At 42.8% G+C, this 17,638-nt stretch overlaps 1 protein-coding gene across 1 annotated transcript in view; it reads left to right on the top strand.

Annotated features, from left to right (window-relative positions):
* HTR4 (5-hydroxytryptamine receptor 4) overlaps positions 1-17,066 on the top strand; it is a gene marked incomplete at both ends in the record, with an annotated part of 122,412 nt that extends 105,346 nt beyond the window's left edge. Inside the window, 1 exon segment of the mRNA XM_084295407.1 lies at positions 16,979-17,066. Coding sequence (XP_084151533.1) covers positions 16,979-17,066 — 88 coding nt within the window.
* Between the last annotated feature and the right edge of the window lie 572 nt (positions 17,067-17,638).

Here is a 17,638-nt window from a genome sequence, read left to right on the forward strand (position 1 = left end):
ACAAATCCAGGTACTGTTACTTTTTGAGAATGGACAAGGAGCCAGGTTATAGGTAATGTCCTTCAGCAGATAATACAGAAGAAAATGTTGTTGAGCATCTGACTGTTACTTAGGTGAGAAGGTCACATTACTGCCCCATCTCTTGGGTCAGTGTCTTCCGCATCCCAAATTCTTCACATTATTGTGTCTTTACATATAAAAGGGATGTTTGGGAACTTTTAAGTTCATTGCTATCTGTGGTTGAAATCACACTTCTCAAACATGCTTGTTAGCCAAGGATGTGGTAATGTCCTCCCCAGCTAATACTAGGTTCAGCTATTAGCTTTAAGATAGCTCAGTTTTGGATAGAAAACAGTAGTGTAATTCAGAGATCCAAAAGTAAATATTTGTTCATTTATATACAAGACATTACAAGCACAAGCAAAGGGCTCAGAGGCGCAACGTCAGAAAGCCACGTACTCTGGCAAAATCAGACGCCTTTGCTCTAGAATAAATCATTTCACTTTAGAAATAATTAGTATTGTCAGACCATTCTAAGAAGCAACAGAAGTGCAAGCTAATGATTTAAGATGAGCATTGATAAAATAATAAAGAACAAATGTCTTCAAAGGAGGGCAATTCTCTTATTATTTCTATTATAAGGGCTACTACACTTTCACATTTTATAAAAAGAGAGATGAGTTTACGTAAAAAGGGGGCAAATCCTTGTATTTTATACATGTGTAGGTATCTTGCTAATAATGCAGGAGTGTGATCTTTTACTAAGTTACTAGGCAAAGTGCAACTTAGATTAGCCTCAATGTAATGCAAAGAATTGTAGGTACGAAATCAGGTTTACTTCTTAACAGGATGGACAGGAGACTGCTGCAGTTGAAACAAAACTTAAGACAGTTGCATTTGAAGCCTGCTGGCTAAAATGCAATTTTCTGTTCCATTTGATACATATATCATTGCTTCACTTTTCCTCAAGAATGGGAACAAACATAAATCTGAGCAACATTTATTTACTAAGGCAGAGAGGCTAAGGCAGGGATTTATAGAATATGTCACCTCCTCTGAAGCAGAAAATACAGAGGCCCAGAAGCAGCCAAGGAAGGGGCTATCACAATCTTCAGAAGTCTGAACTTATTAGTTTGCTTTTGCACTTTAGATTTGAAGGCAGTATATAAAGCAATGTATGGGAAGGGAGTGCTGGTTTTATGAGCCATGGTGAAATATGTCTGTAGAAGGACTAAAAGACATCACAAAGTAGCCCAGTGTTAACAGCAGGCATATGCAAAATAAGCACACAGGAGCATAAAATGCAGAGACACACACTGAGTGCTACTCCACCTGCTTGCTCCAGTGCTCAGAAAAGCTACGGCACAGGGGGTCAGGGATGTGCCTGAGTTACAGCTCAACATGTGATCATGGTCCTCTGGACATCAGGACTGGGGAATGGGGGCCTCCACTGAGAGGCTCATTATGGGAGGGGTAACGAAAGCATTTTGGTTAGCCCCATTTAAGAAAAACAGTTCTGCCTGAAGGCACCAACCTCCAAGGCAGAACATTCAGGTACTTTCACCATGGTGGCCAACAGCGCAAGAAGGCACAACCTGAGCTCACAAAAAAAAGGGATTAGCAGTCCTTATCTGAACTCATAGCTGTGTTTGACTGCTGGAGCAGCATTTTCTTTTTAAGCACCCTCCTTCAGTTGGGGAACCCTCCAGACAGCAGCAGCCTCGGAAGCCCCTTTAGTTAGGAAGAGGGGCAGAGCACAGCTGACATGAGCGGATGTCTTCAGAGAAAAAAACTTCAAGGACATGGTCAAGAAACTGCCCAGTAAAGCAAGCCTGACCAACACAATCTCCCTGGCTCAGGCTAAAGGACTTAAAACTGCATAAACTGAGGGAAAGCACACATGGGGTTTTGCTGACATAATGTCTGTTTTTGGTTTTACGTTTTAAACATTCTTTGTTTAAATAAGAAACTGTATTTCTTCTGCTGGATAGACTATAAAGAAATTTCTTAAGTACGCTGTTAGCAATTCTCATGTAGATAGACATGCCATTTGTAGACCAAAAGATTTTGCTGCTGAGGTTGGTTGGGATGGCCTCTCTTCTTTCCTGGCAGCTGTACTTGCATATTTGTGACTGGGTTTTTGTGTTTGTTTTTTTTTGTTTTGTTTTGTTTTGTTTGTTTTTTTTTTTTGATAAACCACTTCTGCTGCAGAGAATGTTTGTGCCTGTGCTGAGAAATGATAAGGCTTTGAAAAAGCTGGTCTTGCAGAGTAGAATTTGCCAGTTACAAGATTTGGTGACTTTTGGCTTATCTGTGCTATCTGAAGTAAATCAGTCTCTTTATTCTAAATCTGTATGATATTTAAAGCATGCAATGTACATGTCCACAACACAAATGGCAAATATATTTATTATCTGTCTTGAGAGTTAACATTCAGCTTTAGGTACCACATACTGTTGTAATTGCAATTACAGCTATGTGACCTGCATGCCAATGAAAACATATATGCCACGGACTGATTCCAGCAAACTCCAGAACTTCACAGACACTTAAAGGACTTGGCTGAGTCAATTTAAAGGCTCAATATTAATAAAATATTTCTGGATTATTTTCTGTCAGCATTTCACTTTATGTCAAACAGAATAAATGTCTAGTTTCACCTGAAGATTAATTTCTCCATTTTGTATTTCTGTAATAAAACTGTAAACTTAATCTTGACAGGAGGGGAAGGAATGTAACTTTACCAATAATTATTGTATGTGTTTCTCCCAGCTGGTCATCAGGTATTTTGATTGCACTCGTTACCTCCTCCTATGACCAAAATCAATACACAGATCAATACAGATCTTAATTGTGGTGCTCCAATCTATAAGGAATTTGTGTTCCCCTCAAAAGGGTTTGCCTGGAGTTTTTTATTAAACCCACAAGAGAATAAACCTCTGAGCATGCTCCCCAGTTTCTTGGGTTCCCCCCACACTCCCAAAAGCATTAGAAATTATTTGCAGTTATGCTCTTTCCTCCTTAGACTTTAGCCTCTCCTGATACTTGGAAAAGAGTCCTCGAGCATGATGTATTCAAATGTTCATACTGAGCTTGACATCTTTTCTTTAGGACATCTTCAGGAAAGCTGATTTCTGCTTGCTGTGATGCTCAGATTAAATTTTTTCCTTAGGTCCTTCTTGCATACAGAAGTTCATAGAGCCCCTGAACTTGGAGGGGAGCAGTGGCTGGCATCGCTGGTATGACATCCTCACTAGCAGATGTCCAGGAACAGTCCTGTTGAGATTGGAAAGGCTGAAGCCATATAACAGACTATCATCACAGGATGGTTGGGGATATAGTTAACAGAAAATGGGGACTTAGCAACCTCTGAATCATACTGAAACGAAGAAGCCATCAAAGGCAGCTCCTGTCCTCCTCAGCACACTCCTGAAGACAATCTAACCTAGCTGTGAAATAGCTCTTGGCAGGGAAAGAGGATGAGCAAACGAAGCATCATATTGCTGAAGAACAACAATGGAACAAATAGACAGCCACCGAGCAACATGTACTTATTGGCTTGTTGGGGGATCAGTTTTAATAAAGCTAAAAACGAGGAGCACTTTTCTGTGAAAGTGATGCAGTGGATTAATGCTTGGGAGTAGGGCATATATAGGGAGGGTAGGGATGGGCAACACAGGTCTCTGCTGTCCTTACTGCACTGAGGAAAAAGAGTGTTCATTTATCAAACCAAGACTGTATGGAGAAGAATATGGAGATTTTACTCAAATTAAGCACCCACTTCAAATGTCACCATCTGTGGTATGACATTTAATCTTAATAACATACTTACAAAATAAACTAGTTATGAGCACAGCTTAAAATTTTGTCATGTTAATTTATTAATATTTTTTTTGTGTGTGATATGACGTGTGAAGTTTTACAAATTCATGCCCAGAAGGCTATGAAAGAGAAATAGCCTAAAGACAGGAATGTGCAAGTTAATGCACATCATAGAAATAACCAAAAAAGTGGCAACTCCCATTCAACAACAACAACATCTTAAGGAGGAAGAAGAATGGCAATTTCCCATTCAACACAACATGGTAAAAAAATGTTCATGGTAAAAAATGACAGGCAACAGGGAAGGACACTACTCTTAGACTGAAGTGACCAAGGAGGACAATCAGAGCTCTTGCTATCTGACCTGTCCTTCGCCAGCAGTAGGATAGGTGGCAGAGAAAAGGCAGGAGCTACTTTGGCCAAAAAAACCTTGACCTTAAGCTAGTGAGACTTGCTACAACTTAACATAAAATAATGTAAATAATAGTTGAGATGTTAAGGACACCAGTAAGGATCTTTATCATTAATTATTATCCTAATACTGTGTTTTGTTATTTAATTTTTGTGTTATTTTTCCATTACCAGAAAATATGAATTTCAGATCTTACCATCAGGTGCTTTAAGATATGGTCAGCTCCCTAACACATTTTTCAGGATACCCAGAGATTACTAGGACACACAACCCAGACATTGCACAGGCATGTGTGTGAAGCAGCTCTGCAGAACGCAGACAAAGATGCTATGTCCCCCGGTGACTAGAAAGCTTACTGGCAGGCAGTGGAGTAGGAGGGAACATGCATGAGCCCCAGATGCTGTGAAGGAGTTTGTGACAGTTTGCTGTTCAGAAAGGAACTTATGCTACTAACATTAACTAGGTGCATATGCTAGACTTTTGTTATAAAACATGCAATTCTTTCTAAAAACACTTGATTTGACACAAAAAAGTTTTGACACAAAAGAAGTGTGCTTTTACACACAGAAAACAGATGTGAAATGATTAAGCATTTTTTGTCAGAAGATTTCAGCAAACTGCTATTGTCGCTTGTCACTGGACACTTTCACTGTGGAAAAGCCACCCGTTTCCCAGATAGCTGCAATTCTAACACCGTTGCTTATGTTAGAGCCTGATGAACAACTGACTCTTTTGTCCAAAAAGTGGTTGTCTCTCACCATCAGTCATAAAAAAAGCATCGGGTGCTTAAAGACAGGGGGGATAAATCCAGCCCTAAGTTAGTGCTGGGGCTCATGGATGCTGGTCTGTGGTACACTTGAAAATTGTGAAGTTCCCCATTGCACAAGGAAATAACTGCAACTGCTTTTGCCACTCACTCATTCCATGTCTTTGACAAATGGCTTGTGTTTTTCTCCAGCTGATGAAAAATCTAATTATGCTAGTTGTGAGATCTACACTTATATAAAAAATAAACCACATTCATTATCATCCATTTGAATTTTCTTAATTGATCCTGCTTGTACTTGAGTAACTGAAACACCTTACTTAAAAAGCAGAAGCCTATCATGAGCTATCCCATCTTCAGGCAGTTGTAAATCGCTTCTAATATGATGCTGTATATTTCTGACATAAGTGAGCACTTCCAAGTACTCTCCTAATTATCAGATTTAGGCGTCTTATGAATGTCATATTAATTATGGTGCAAAAATGAACTGTAGGCCAAAATCTGCAGATAATCAGAATATGTAATGCAGTGACAAAGTTAACATTAATGAGAAAGAAATGGTAATACAGACTTAATGTGAGAAAAGGGGGAAAGTGCCCACCTTCTGCAGCATGGCATTGAATGGTGTCTCTCATCGGCTTACTTCTTTCCCCTGTTGTTTATAAGTAGAAAATGGTCTTAGATGACTGAACTGGAAAGCTCCTTTGTTGATTTATAAGTTAGCTTAGTTTCTGTCTTTCAGTGCCCAACCTTCTGTTTCTCTTGTGGATATATCAACTATGATAACATTAAGGATTTACAAAGATGTGATGAAAGAAGTCAAAATCTCTGGACTGACTTGGTCATCTTGGTTGCTGTGTGGATCCCATGCTTTTGATCACCAGCTGTTGTCCATGATGTCCGAAGTCCAAGGCCCTTTGTTAAGGTTGAGCTGAATGTCCTGCAATGGAAAATAGGGAAACAGATAAACATCATTCAAGTCAAGTGTCTGAAGGTCAGAAACATAAGAAGACTGAGAAAAGAAAAAGCTTTAAGCTGGCAGAGAGGACAAACAATTAAAATGACTATCAGCAAAGCCAATGATAAGGTCTATTGGCACATGGAGTAGTCTTTGCAGAGAGCCACTGCAGAAACACCCTTTGGATGGACAGTTAGTCTGGATAAACTAATGACCGGTGGTACAGTCCTGTATCAGCAGAGGGGTTGTCTGAGGTAGCCAGTAATCTCTGTCCTGTCATTAACGTCTCATTTGGACCTGTTAGGGTGAGGAAGAGGCCCCTTCCAGCCCAGGTGACTGGGGTTCTTCCTGGCAATGCCTCTGTCATCCCCTGGATCACTCTAACAGGAGATCCAAAGCTGCTTCTCCAGAGTTTGTCCCAGCAGCTCTAAGCAAAAAAGAAAACAGCTTTATTTTTAAGCTATTGCACCATAAGCTGACATTTTGCCATCGTCAGTCTCAGCCACCAATGTGAGAGGGGCAAGGAAGGGCCTTGTGTCGTCTCCCTCTTTCAGCACTGCAATGATGCTCAGCACCTGAAGCTGTGTGGGGAGAGCTGGGGGGACCCAGCTCCGGGCCTGAGCAGAGGGGAGCAGTGAGGCTCAGCTGGCCCACACGTCCCTCCCATGTGGTTTTCCATGTGGGGAGCTTGAGGTTCTCACCCTCCCACCCAGGAGGAGGTGGGATAGGAACTGCTCGTTCTTCCAGCAAGGGGAGGGTGAGATGCATTCAGGATGTGCTGGAGGAACACAGCAGCTATTGTTCTAACGGGATCAAAACTGCTAATGGTATAATGAGGCGGATTATTTTTAAAGTGAGCTTTGTGGCTTGAAAGCTGCCACATTTGACAGCTCGGGAAGGCACCTGCTGATGCATAAAAGGTAAAATGCAATGAGGCCACAGGAGCACAGGGGTAACAGCAACAAGTTCATCATCTCCCTGGGAAACAGAAACTTCGTTCTCAGCTTCTAATTTCTTTTTTTTCTTGGTTTCACTGTTTTTTGGGTAAGACTGACAGAAGAGAACAACTTTGACAGCAGTGACAGTATGGTTTGGATATGTGATTATTTGATTTATAGAAGGTCTACATGAGCTCTGTTGGCTCATGTCCATGGCAACCAAGCCATCAGCAGGTGCTCAAGGAGGAGATCTGGTGATCTTCTCCCAAAGCGTTAACTTCCTTCATGTGACCCTGTTTTATGGCAAGTGATTTAACCCAGTCAGCTGCTTGCTCTGCTAAAGGTTTGGTTGCATAAGACAAGTGCTAGGAAACGCACAGACCAACTGATGTACCATCACACAGACACAGTCACTCAAGGGATCGCATCCTGCATTTCTCTCTTCATTAGGTTTCACATAGTCATTGTTTTCTCTTCATACTTGAAAAGTTATTAAAACCTCAGGCATATTTTAGCAACACCCACGTTACAATCAATAACTGGTCAACAGTGACAAACATCGGATGAACACTCAGAGCAATCTCCACCAAAGGCAATGGAGAATAAATCTGTTTGGTGGCAGTCAGGGCCAGCACATGGTGCCTGGCCCGTCTCAACAGCTCCCCTTGTCTGAAACCGTGTCTCTATAACTGGGATGGGGAGGCCATCAGTGGTGAGCACTGCTTCACGGCCAGCAGAAGACAGGATAGCTGCTGGTGGTGGCTCTGCACACAGGTGGGGCTGCAGCGCTGCCATCAACAAATGAAAGAGGCCGTTGCTAAAAGGCACAGAGGAAAGGTGGAATCTAATTACTGCAATGAGAAACTGGAAGTGCCAAGCCAAACTCAGTCATTGTTTCATTTCTGCTTTGCTAGCCTGAGAACATCATTACTGTCAGCGAGCCAGAGGTAGGATATTCCCAGCCTCCGAGGGTGTGAAGGATTTAGTGGAAGAAAGAAGTTCTCCAGTAAATAAAACACCTTTCCTACAGCTGTAGGTTGTTCTGGTCTGGAAAGTGTTTCTGACACTTTTAAATTGAAACGAATTTGTTTTGTGTAAGTGATTAAATGTGGCTGCCGTAGCACCACAGACCTGAACCAAGCTATGATTTAGTTGCACCAGACACTATTCGTATCTGAAATGACACAAAGTTTGTTCCAAAGTGGCGAAAATCTAAAGACAAAGCATACAAATGAAGTATTATTGCCTCTATTTCACCCACAGTAGAACAAGGCCCAGAGAAATTGCATGATTTGCCCACAAACAAACAGGAATTGTTGGAAAGCCACTTCTACAGCCTGGAGCTGTCCTGAGACCCAGGCAATTTTCTGTAAGCAAGCTCTTAAAATAGATCACTGATGAACTTAGCAGATCTTTCTTGTTATTAGCAAGTGTTTAGTATTGGTCTGTTTGCTTAGCATTAAAATACCTGTAGTCATCTTCCTGATTTTAACTTTTGATGTCTATCAAGAATATAAGTATTATCCAAAGGGGTTATTATTCTGTACAAAAATGAGATTTTATGACATCATGGAAAAGATTTCAGCTGGTAGCCAGAGATAATGAGATATAAAAACATGTTCCTTCAGCCCTGTTTTTTTTATTGAATTTGACTACTTTGCTTCTTCAGCTTCTTTGCTGACCTGTGCCTTGGCTGACTCAGGCCAGGCTCCTAATTAGTTATCGTCCTTAATCAGTCTTTATCCAATATATTTCCTGTGCCAAGTGAAGGGTTGTGTTTAGCAAGCTACCAGAGAGACCAAAATGATTTTCCTCCATTCATGGAAGAAGTCTTCTGAGCAAAAGAGCAGTGTGCTGGGATTAGCCGTCAAAGCTAGAGTAGCTTAAATGGGTTCCTCTAATTTTTCATAGACCAAATCCTTTAATAGAGCCAGGCAATAAAAGGAATTAAAAAGGAAGATGTAATGAACAGTTGCTGTTCCAGGGAAACAAACTGATTGGGTCAAATTCAGTGAATGTTTTCAGCCGGATGTAAAGAAAAGGAAACAAGATCCTTAAGTATTTTGGCATTTTATTTGAAAATTACATTTCAGTTTACTATTTGCCTACACTTTCAAAAGAAGTTAAACGTCCTCCTTAATATATATATACACATATATATGCTTCTATCGTAAACACAAAAGTAAATGAACTGGAGGATATTTTGGTCTAGTTTTGCCAGAAAATATTTTGAAGCATTTGTATGGTACATCAAACCAGAGCAGCAGTGCCTGTGTGTTGGTAGGGTCACAGAGCATAATACGCGTTATTTGTACACCTCCACTTCTGGAGATGAGAACACCCCGGTGCAGCTCCTGCAACTTGCCCAGAGCTGTCTGGGAATGCCCTGACCCATGTTGGATGGAGGTGCTCTGGGAACACACCCTTGGACTGCAGGTTCTGAGAGCAAGTGGGAGCCAGGGCTGCTCCTTAAAAATAAGAGAACAGGCAGCTTCAGCAAAGGAAAACATCCATAAAGGATGATGGAAAAAAGGAAAAAGAAAGGTGAGAAACAAACATATTGATCGATGCTTTCTTTGTGTTTTTTTTTTTTTTTTTGTGACTTGTCAGATGCAAAAAAGTCTTTTTTTTTTTTTTTTTTTTTTTTTACTTGGAGAACTGACTGCTAATTTTAAATCTGAGGAGACGTGCAGCAGAAGTCTTACAAAATGTACTAGAGGCTGGATTATGTGGGCTGGAGACAGCTGTTTTTAAAACCTCTAACTGAAATTTAGGAGAGAATGATGAGTGGTTAATTCCAGCTCATGAGGTCTAAACAGCATTATTTGACTGAATGATAATTAAGATATTCAGTATAACTGCTCAAGAGTGGAAAAAAATAAACACATGTCAAGAGATAGAGACAAATTTGTATTTATGTTTGCCTACCAAGGACTTTAAAATCAACATTGCTGTCAGATCTATCTAAATAATTTAGCAATCCAAACATTTTCCTGAGATTGGATTTTCACCGCTCAGCTGCACTTGGAAAATCGAACTTTTGGTGATATCTGCCTGGATTTTACCTGTGTTTTGCCAAGGGATTGCATCACCTGTGAAGAACAACGGTCCCCTGGCAGCTGCCCCTCTTCATTAAAAAAAAAAATTAATTAAATAGGAAGACTAGGACAGACCAACTATGCTTTCAAATTTGGGTAGGACATTTTAAGAATTTAGGGATATGTTCTCTTTGGGGATAGACTGAGGTTACTTGAGAGAAATCCCCTGACTGGGTGGGCTTTACACCCCAACAAAGGAGGTCCCTTCCAGCATCTGAGCAGAAGACACTGAAGGCACAGGAGGGTCACTGCTGTAAGGCTAGTTGCAGAGTATGGATTTCATTTTCCTCACCACATTACTGTGCTTTCTTGGTCCTGGCCGTCAAAGGACAGACAGACAGCAACTGTGCATGGTCATCTCTTTCTCTGCCAGAGCTGCACTAGGTGATTTAGCACTATCTAGCCAGCCCCTTTGCTCGGACAATCGTACCAAACCCTCACGGGCTTTGCAGGCTGTCAGCTGGCAATGAAGAGAAATACCCGAGGAGGAGAAGATGGAGATGCTCGTCTGCCATGCAGACCAACTCAGCTCCCAAACAGAGCACAAAGCCAGCCGTAAGGACAGCTTCAGCCTCCCATGATATCCTCCAGTCTGAAATCTTGCTTCCTGCAGCAGCCTGGGTGGGAGCCCAGAAAGTCTCCACATGCAACTCTGCAGAGATAAAGGACCTGTCTGAGAGTTGAGGCAGTTCCCCTAGAGCAACTCCCGTTCTGTTTTCCCCATCTGTGCTTTCTGTATTTCTCTCTGACTCATCCCTGGGGGGACAGACAGACATCAGGATGTCCCAGGCAGGTGCAGGGCACGACCCACCTTCAGCAAGCTCACCTTCACTAATGGGCTGCAGGCCATCACCACAGGGAGGATGCACAACCAGCTTAAAGCTTGTTAGGAAAACTTGAGAAATCTGACAAGTACCTTGCTTGTCTTAGAAACAGGAAGAAATGAAAAGCTCTCAGAAACAATGGAGCTATTCACCCTGGAAGCGTTAGTGGTATTGCTAGTTTTACAGCACTGAATATGAAATCAATTTAAGTTGTTCAGCAATATCGATACATGTCAACAAAAAGACAGGATGAGCTTGTCGTTTTTTGCTCCTGTTTACTGCAAGAAATGTAGTGAGTGGGTGTGGGAGAGTTGCTCTTATCCTGCTGTGATGGTTTTCTACTGATGGCTGAATGTGGAAGTCCAATTTGGTGGCTGGAACCGTGAGTCACTCAGCCCTGAGATTACAGAGTACTGGCAAGCTTTTCATGTCATGGCCTCTACGAAGCTGGTAATTGTGAGAGAGGGGCAATTCTCCACTGACCTTTTAAAAATTAAATACGCAGCTGTATTAAAATCAAATGTTTAACGACAATACATTTTATTTGGATCACATGGATTATTATTATTTTTTCAACAGAAAATTGAAGTGAAACAATATATTTTGTTCACATTTCATTTTGACATATTTTGTGTATTAGGGGTTTAAAAATATATACTTTTGCCTCTTTCGAAGAAAATCTTCACAGTTTAAAATAGCAAATTCCAGAGATTCCTGGATTTTATGTTCATTTTTCTCAGCTTTCTGAATGTTTCTCAAGATTGCCCAGTTTTCCAGAATGTCAAAAGCATCTTCTCAGGGAGCAAATACCACTATCATTAGTACCCTCAGCTCCCGTATTCCTGGAGGGCACTCCGGTGCCACAGGCATATTCAGTGCTGCTGTACTAAAACGCATGCTCTGTGTTTCTTCCTCACCCACTAAGATTCAGGATGGTCCACCCCACCTTTCCTGGGTCCTTCTGTCAGAGGCAAACAGAAACTGCACCGCCCTTACCCACATTTCTGTCCTCTACAGGCAATCATTTACTTTGGTTGGTGACTGCCAGAAAATACAGAATTAAAAGACTGTTTTCTACCTGTTCCTGAAATGGGAATAAAGTAGGCAGATGCATCGCTGTCTGGAAAAACTAACAGTCATCTTAAGCTGTTCTCTCTTTCCCTTTCTTTTATAGAGCATTTATGAATTATGTTGTTTGCATTTATAATTATGGGGCTGAACAGATGGTGGAAGGCTCATTTCAGAATGATGTGTTCATTAAAATAACCTGCTCTGGTCTGCCAAGTGATGGTTAACTGTAATCCCCATTTGATATCGAAGAGAGTTATTTATTCTTTCTCTATAAGTCCATCTGAAAGAAATGGAGCTTTGAGATACGGACACTATATTGAGCATGAAGCTACAACAATGGTGCTGTAGATATTCCAGATGGGGAAGTATTGAAGAGTTTTGCAGCTGTGACAGAAAGAAAAGGGGAGGGAAAGAGAAACCATAGACCAAGAAGGATTTTGTATCTAAGAAAAGTTTCAATTCTTTATTCAGTTTGGAAGCTCAATTCCACTAAAATTTGGCTACAGGCAGCTTCCATCTATGCCCAGACTCTCTATGGTCCTAGGTGAACGTTAAGTCCCATGAGCATAAGGTTCAATGATGGCAGCTTTCATTATTAAAAATGGAAATATCTGCTCAGGCAAGATAGTCTTCACAGTTTATCACAGAGCAGAACCAAAGCCAGGAGGAATGGGAAAGCAGTGGGAAAGTTGTGTTCACTGAGAGTGAACATGAAATACTAGTGTTTTCCGGCTTGCTCAGTAAACATCTTTTCATGGGAGCTGTCTGCGAAGGTGTTAGAGAAGCAGCTCCTCTTTTGAGATGCCACCTGGTGGCAATCAACATCTCGGGTTGCTCATCAGGAGTGGTGGGCACCCAGGGCAGTGCAAGAGCTGCACCTGTGGTGCCTCCTGTGGACAGCACCACTCCCATAGACTTTGCCCTGGGACCCCTGCAACCAAATCCTGTTACCAAAAAGTTTCCTGGAATCCTCAGGGAGTTTCCAGTTGTAAATGCAGGGGAAAAAAATATTTCAAAATGTTTCATTTGGAGTGTTGGCAATCAACAACTTACAAAAGGAAAAAATGAGAGACAAAGACAGGCAGATAGGTGCTCCCTCGTGCTCCCTCATACTGAATTGCCAGGAATACAGTAGTTAAATCAGTCACCCTGGTAAAAGGCAGAGAAAGGCCTTTTGATATATGATATAGAGTCTGCTCTTTCTTTCTTTTTCTTTTTTCTTCTTTTTTTCCCCTCACCTTACGAGAAGTTGTAGACTTGATCCAGATCAGAAACAGGAAGAATATTTGAAGCTATGAAAACTTTTGGAGAATGGGAAAAGATGCTGCAGATACGGTGCTCATCAGCTCTTGGTAGAGTTTGTGCCCATACTTCATGGCCATTGTGTCACCATCCGAGTCCTGAGCTATCCCGGCAGTGCTGACACCAGTTTAGGAGTACAACCCATATGCCTGCTTCTGTACCAGTGTTCCCCTCCCTGTGTCCCCTCTGCCTGGTGAGGACATGTCCTTCGTCCTGCAGGGCAAAGGGCATGGGGAGCAGGCAGTCACCAGCTCCCAGAACCCACTGCCACCCCTGGTCCTGCTGCAAAACCTCACCTGAGGACCTCACCATCAGGACAACAGCAACCACCTTCTACTTGCTCAGAAGTGGAAGCAATTAATCATGTAAAGAGATGTGCTGGGAAAGGACTGCTGAACAGAGAGCAGAGACAGCTGTGCACCTACAGCAGGTTTGTGAGGGCTCCCTCCATTAGTCTGCCTCCAGCCCAGCTGAGAGCTTTGCCATGCTTGGACAGTTGTGGGCATTTATTTTTGTCAATATTTTTTTCTCCACTGTTATTATGGCTCACTAGGTAAAATTATTTCTCCTGGACAAGGTTAAAGGGAGAGAGGCAAAAAGCTAAGCTAATTTGTTCACAGGCTTTGGAAAGTGCAGGAGATTCTGCCACACAAGTACTTTAGCCCATCAATGAGAGAGCTCCAGCTACGAAGGGCTGTCTTTTCTCCCTTATTATCAGTTTATTTGTTATTAATGAGCAGCATCTACTGATGTGCTCCAGCCCTCGCAGTTCTGGTACATGTCCAGGCCTCATGACCTTTGCAGCACCCAGCAGGATGAACGGCCTACAGGCCATAGGCACAGGGAGTCCAAGGAAGAATGGAGGTGGGTGCTCAGAGCAAGGATGGTGGTGAAATGCAGGGGTCAGGCATAGCTCACAGAGAGATGTCCTGGGGCTCAAAGGGCTGCGGAACTGCACGGGGGCTGCCCAGGCACTTCTGCTGGCACAGAGGAGCCATGGGTAACCTGTGTAGGCAGCTTCACACCAGTGTTGCATGCATGAAGGGTAGGTAGGAGGCATTCCTGGCAGAGAGCAGATGCCTTCCTATTCCTGGCCATTCCCCACTGTCCAAAGAACCCCAGGCACCGACCCCAGGCAGAACGAGGCTGTGCGCTCTGACAGCAGGATGGCACACAAACCTCAGGGTGCTGCTTCCCCCTCTCCTGGCTCATCCTGCACCCAAGGGCATGGATGCAACTTCTGGCCTGAGGCAGGAGCCCTGCCCCACATTGCATTACCTCTGAGACAGGCGTGATGCTGGATGGCAGAGCAGGACTCAGTGGAGGTGGTGACTCTTGCATTACAGCTGGGAAAGCCAAAACCCAGCATTTGTTTGTCTTCTTTAATTAATGGTACAAGTTGGTGCAGGGGACAGATCTGCAGGCAACACAAGTGGGAAGGTTACAAAGCACCGCTGCATCCCGTTGGTATTTTCTCCCCAGCTTTTACTGGGTTCCCTGAATAACACTAGGGCTTCTTGTTCTGGTCACGGGCCTACAGAAAGTAAAACCTCATGGCTCCCCTCTGCTATACTGCAAGCTAATCCAACCAGTTAGCTAAAGAGCCCACTGGATTGTCAGAAACAGCAGGAGATGCAAATGCAATTCTCTCCAAATTGATCATCATCACAATCAAAGTACCATTTGGCAAGTGTGTGACTAGCCTGCAGCAGGGCCCCTTTATGGGCTGTAACACCTTTTCATTCTTGGGCTCCACTGCTGGGTGCTGTGTAGGATCCGAGTAGAGCTGCAGGTGACAGTGGTGACATTGTGCCTCACCTCGGGGGAAGGCAGGTGGCAGAGGGTGTAGGCAGTGTGGGATGCTGCTTGTACCTGAGCCTGGAAGCTGAACATGCCAGCGTGTACACATCCTGTAAAGGAACTCATTACAGGCAGGAGGCTGATCAACTAATTTACTGCAGATAATTTATTTAATGCATTTAAACCTTTTATTTTTTTTTTCTCCTGCTTGCAGATTATGGCTTCCTCAGATGTATTCCTTGCTCTTACTCAAACCTAGTTGACAAATTTCTCTTGAAACATTGAGCCCACATGTGCAGGGGTTGAGTGTTGTTATCTCTTTGTGGTCAGTGATATAAATCCTGTGGTGCGAGGCTCTCAGCTGGGCAAGGCACATGCTGGGAGCTTGTGGAGGTCAGGCACAAGTGAGTTTCAGCTGCCACTGTTCTTTCTCTTCAAAACTTGCTTTCCATTGATATTGATGCCTGAAAAATTGATTGTGTTTTCAGAGTGGATTAATTAAGACACAGTGGTGTGAAAAAAAGCAGGGCTGCTCTAAACCTGTCCTGGATCAGACACTAAACCCATGGTATGTGGCAGGTTGCTTTAACCTTTTAGATGAAAGGAGAAATCACCATATGTCTGAACAAACCTGGTGCTACCCGCCAGTAGAGGATTCCTTTTACAGTTTCCCGGAGATGCTGGTAAGATTTTGGTAGGGAATCATGCAGAGCAAGGCTATCACAGCTGCAGCGTAGCTTTCGCACCCTGCATAAAAATGCTCTTTCCTCCTCTCCTACCCATCCTCTTTCCCCACAGGATAAACAGCTGGAGGTGTTGATCTAACTGCAGAGGCTTCAGGCAAACTGTGCCACGAGAGACCCTGGGACACCCTAATGACTTCTCTTTAGCTTAATGCATCTTTGTAACAAACGGCACCGCCTGCTAAATTGCTGAACTTGCACAACTGTTTTCTGACTCCTGCAGAAGAAGAAGAAAGGTTTGGCTCTTTGGATATTCTGTATGAAGTCAGCTTTCAGTGCCTGTCTGTCATGCTTCTGAGCAAGCTATGAGTTGCTCCAAAACATGTCTGCCCTGTTCACAGAGTGAGGGGTCTCCTGGCTCTCATCCTCTCCCGTCACCACTGCTTACAGCAGGGATTTTGCCAGCCTCAAGGTCTGGTGGCCTGCCTTGCCCAGTGTGCTATGTCTGACTTGGTAGATGGAACAAAATCGTGTTAAGACTTGTATGCTTCATGGTCAGAGATTCTATTCAGTGTTAGATGCAAAATGTCTTTTCCTGTTTCTTACATTGATTCTGTACCTTGTTTTGGAGAACCAGCACATTTTTGGAAAGCTTTAGGATCATTATGTAAAGTGAACTATGGGAAGATGTTTCAATGGATATATCTGCATATACAGTGACCTGTATTAAGTCTGCTAAACCTGACAGTGTTGAAAATATTAGAGGGCAAATTCCCCTGCGAATATTCACCAGGACAAATTTGGAGAGGCAGTGGATTTTATATCCCGACTTTCATTCTGAGTCCATGGTTGTCTACTGTAATGAGCAGATACATCACTTCTAGGATATCCAGACCATTTACTTCAGGCATCTCACCAGCATTTTAAGCACCTTACTTCAGGAGCCTAACTCCCAAGTATACTCAATAGAGATTCATGCAGTTTAATAATGCCAAGTAACTTGATATCATAGTATTCATTTTTGAATATGTATACAATAAGGAGTGCTGAACCTTTTTTTTTCTTTTTTTTTTCTTTTTTTTTTCCTTAGTTCTTTGAAACATGAAAACCAAGAGGTTCTTGTCTGAATCATGAAGATTATTTTTCCTGTCATGGGGCAAAGTGGGCCATCACATTTGCTTAATGTGGTATCTGGATATTTGGAAGATATTGTAAGACATGATTCTAGGTTTTCAAGAACTCATTTTATGTAAGCCTGTCCTTCTAACTAGCACTGAGAAATCTTTATGTTTTTCCATTCCCAGGTACACTGTTTTACATAATGGACATCATCAGGAACAGGAGAAGCTTCCCATCCACAATGACCCAGAATCCCAAGAGTCCTGTTTCTAGTCACAGACCTAGAAGAGGAATGGCCCAGCTGGAGGAACAGGTTCCTTTTAGCGTACCCAAGGGATTCCCAGGCAGCAGGACTTTATGAAACCCTATTCATCTGCAATGTCACCTCCTGCACTGCCTTTGTACGAACTCCCAGCCACAAGCACGTAGATCCATGGGGACAAGGGAAGGCAACTGAGCAAAAGGGATCTCTGCATCCACAAGGCTGGTGGGACTACATGACTGTGGCATGGCCTTACTCCAGGTGGGAGAATATTTCTGTTGGTGTGAAGAAACACCACCAATACCAACCACCTGGTACAGGGACTCCTGGTACTCCTTTCCAGGGGCGGTCTCTATGAGCCACCTCTCTGTCCTCAGACAGCAAGATCTGAAAGAGCTCTGGCCTGAAGCCCCAACCTTATGTGAGACATCACTTGCTTTATCTGCCTGCCTGCGACCGGATGTTGTCTGGATAAAAAAAACAACACTGCATTTTCTTCGCCCAAACAGGAGGAAGTATTTCCCTTTCGATTATCGTTACTGGTGAAAGGGAGCTGCTGATTCACCCTGCCCTGCAGAGCCTT

Source organism: Netta rufina, assembly GCF_964035555.1.
Source record: "Netta rufina genome assembly, chromosome: 14".
NCBI lineage: Eukaryota > Metazoa > Chordata > Aves > Anseriformes > Anatidae > Netta > Netta rufina.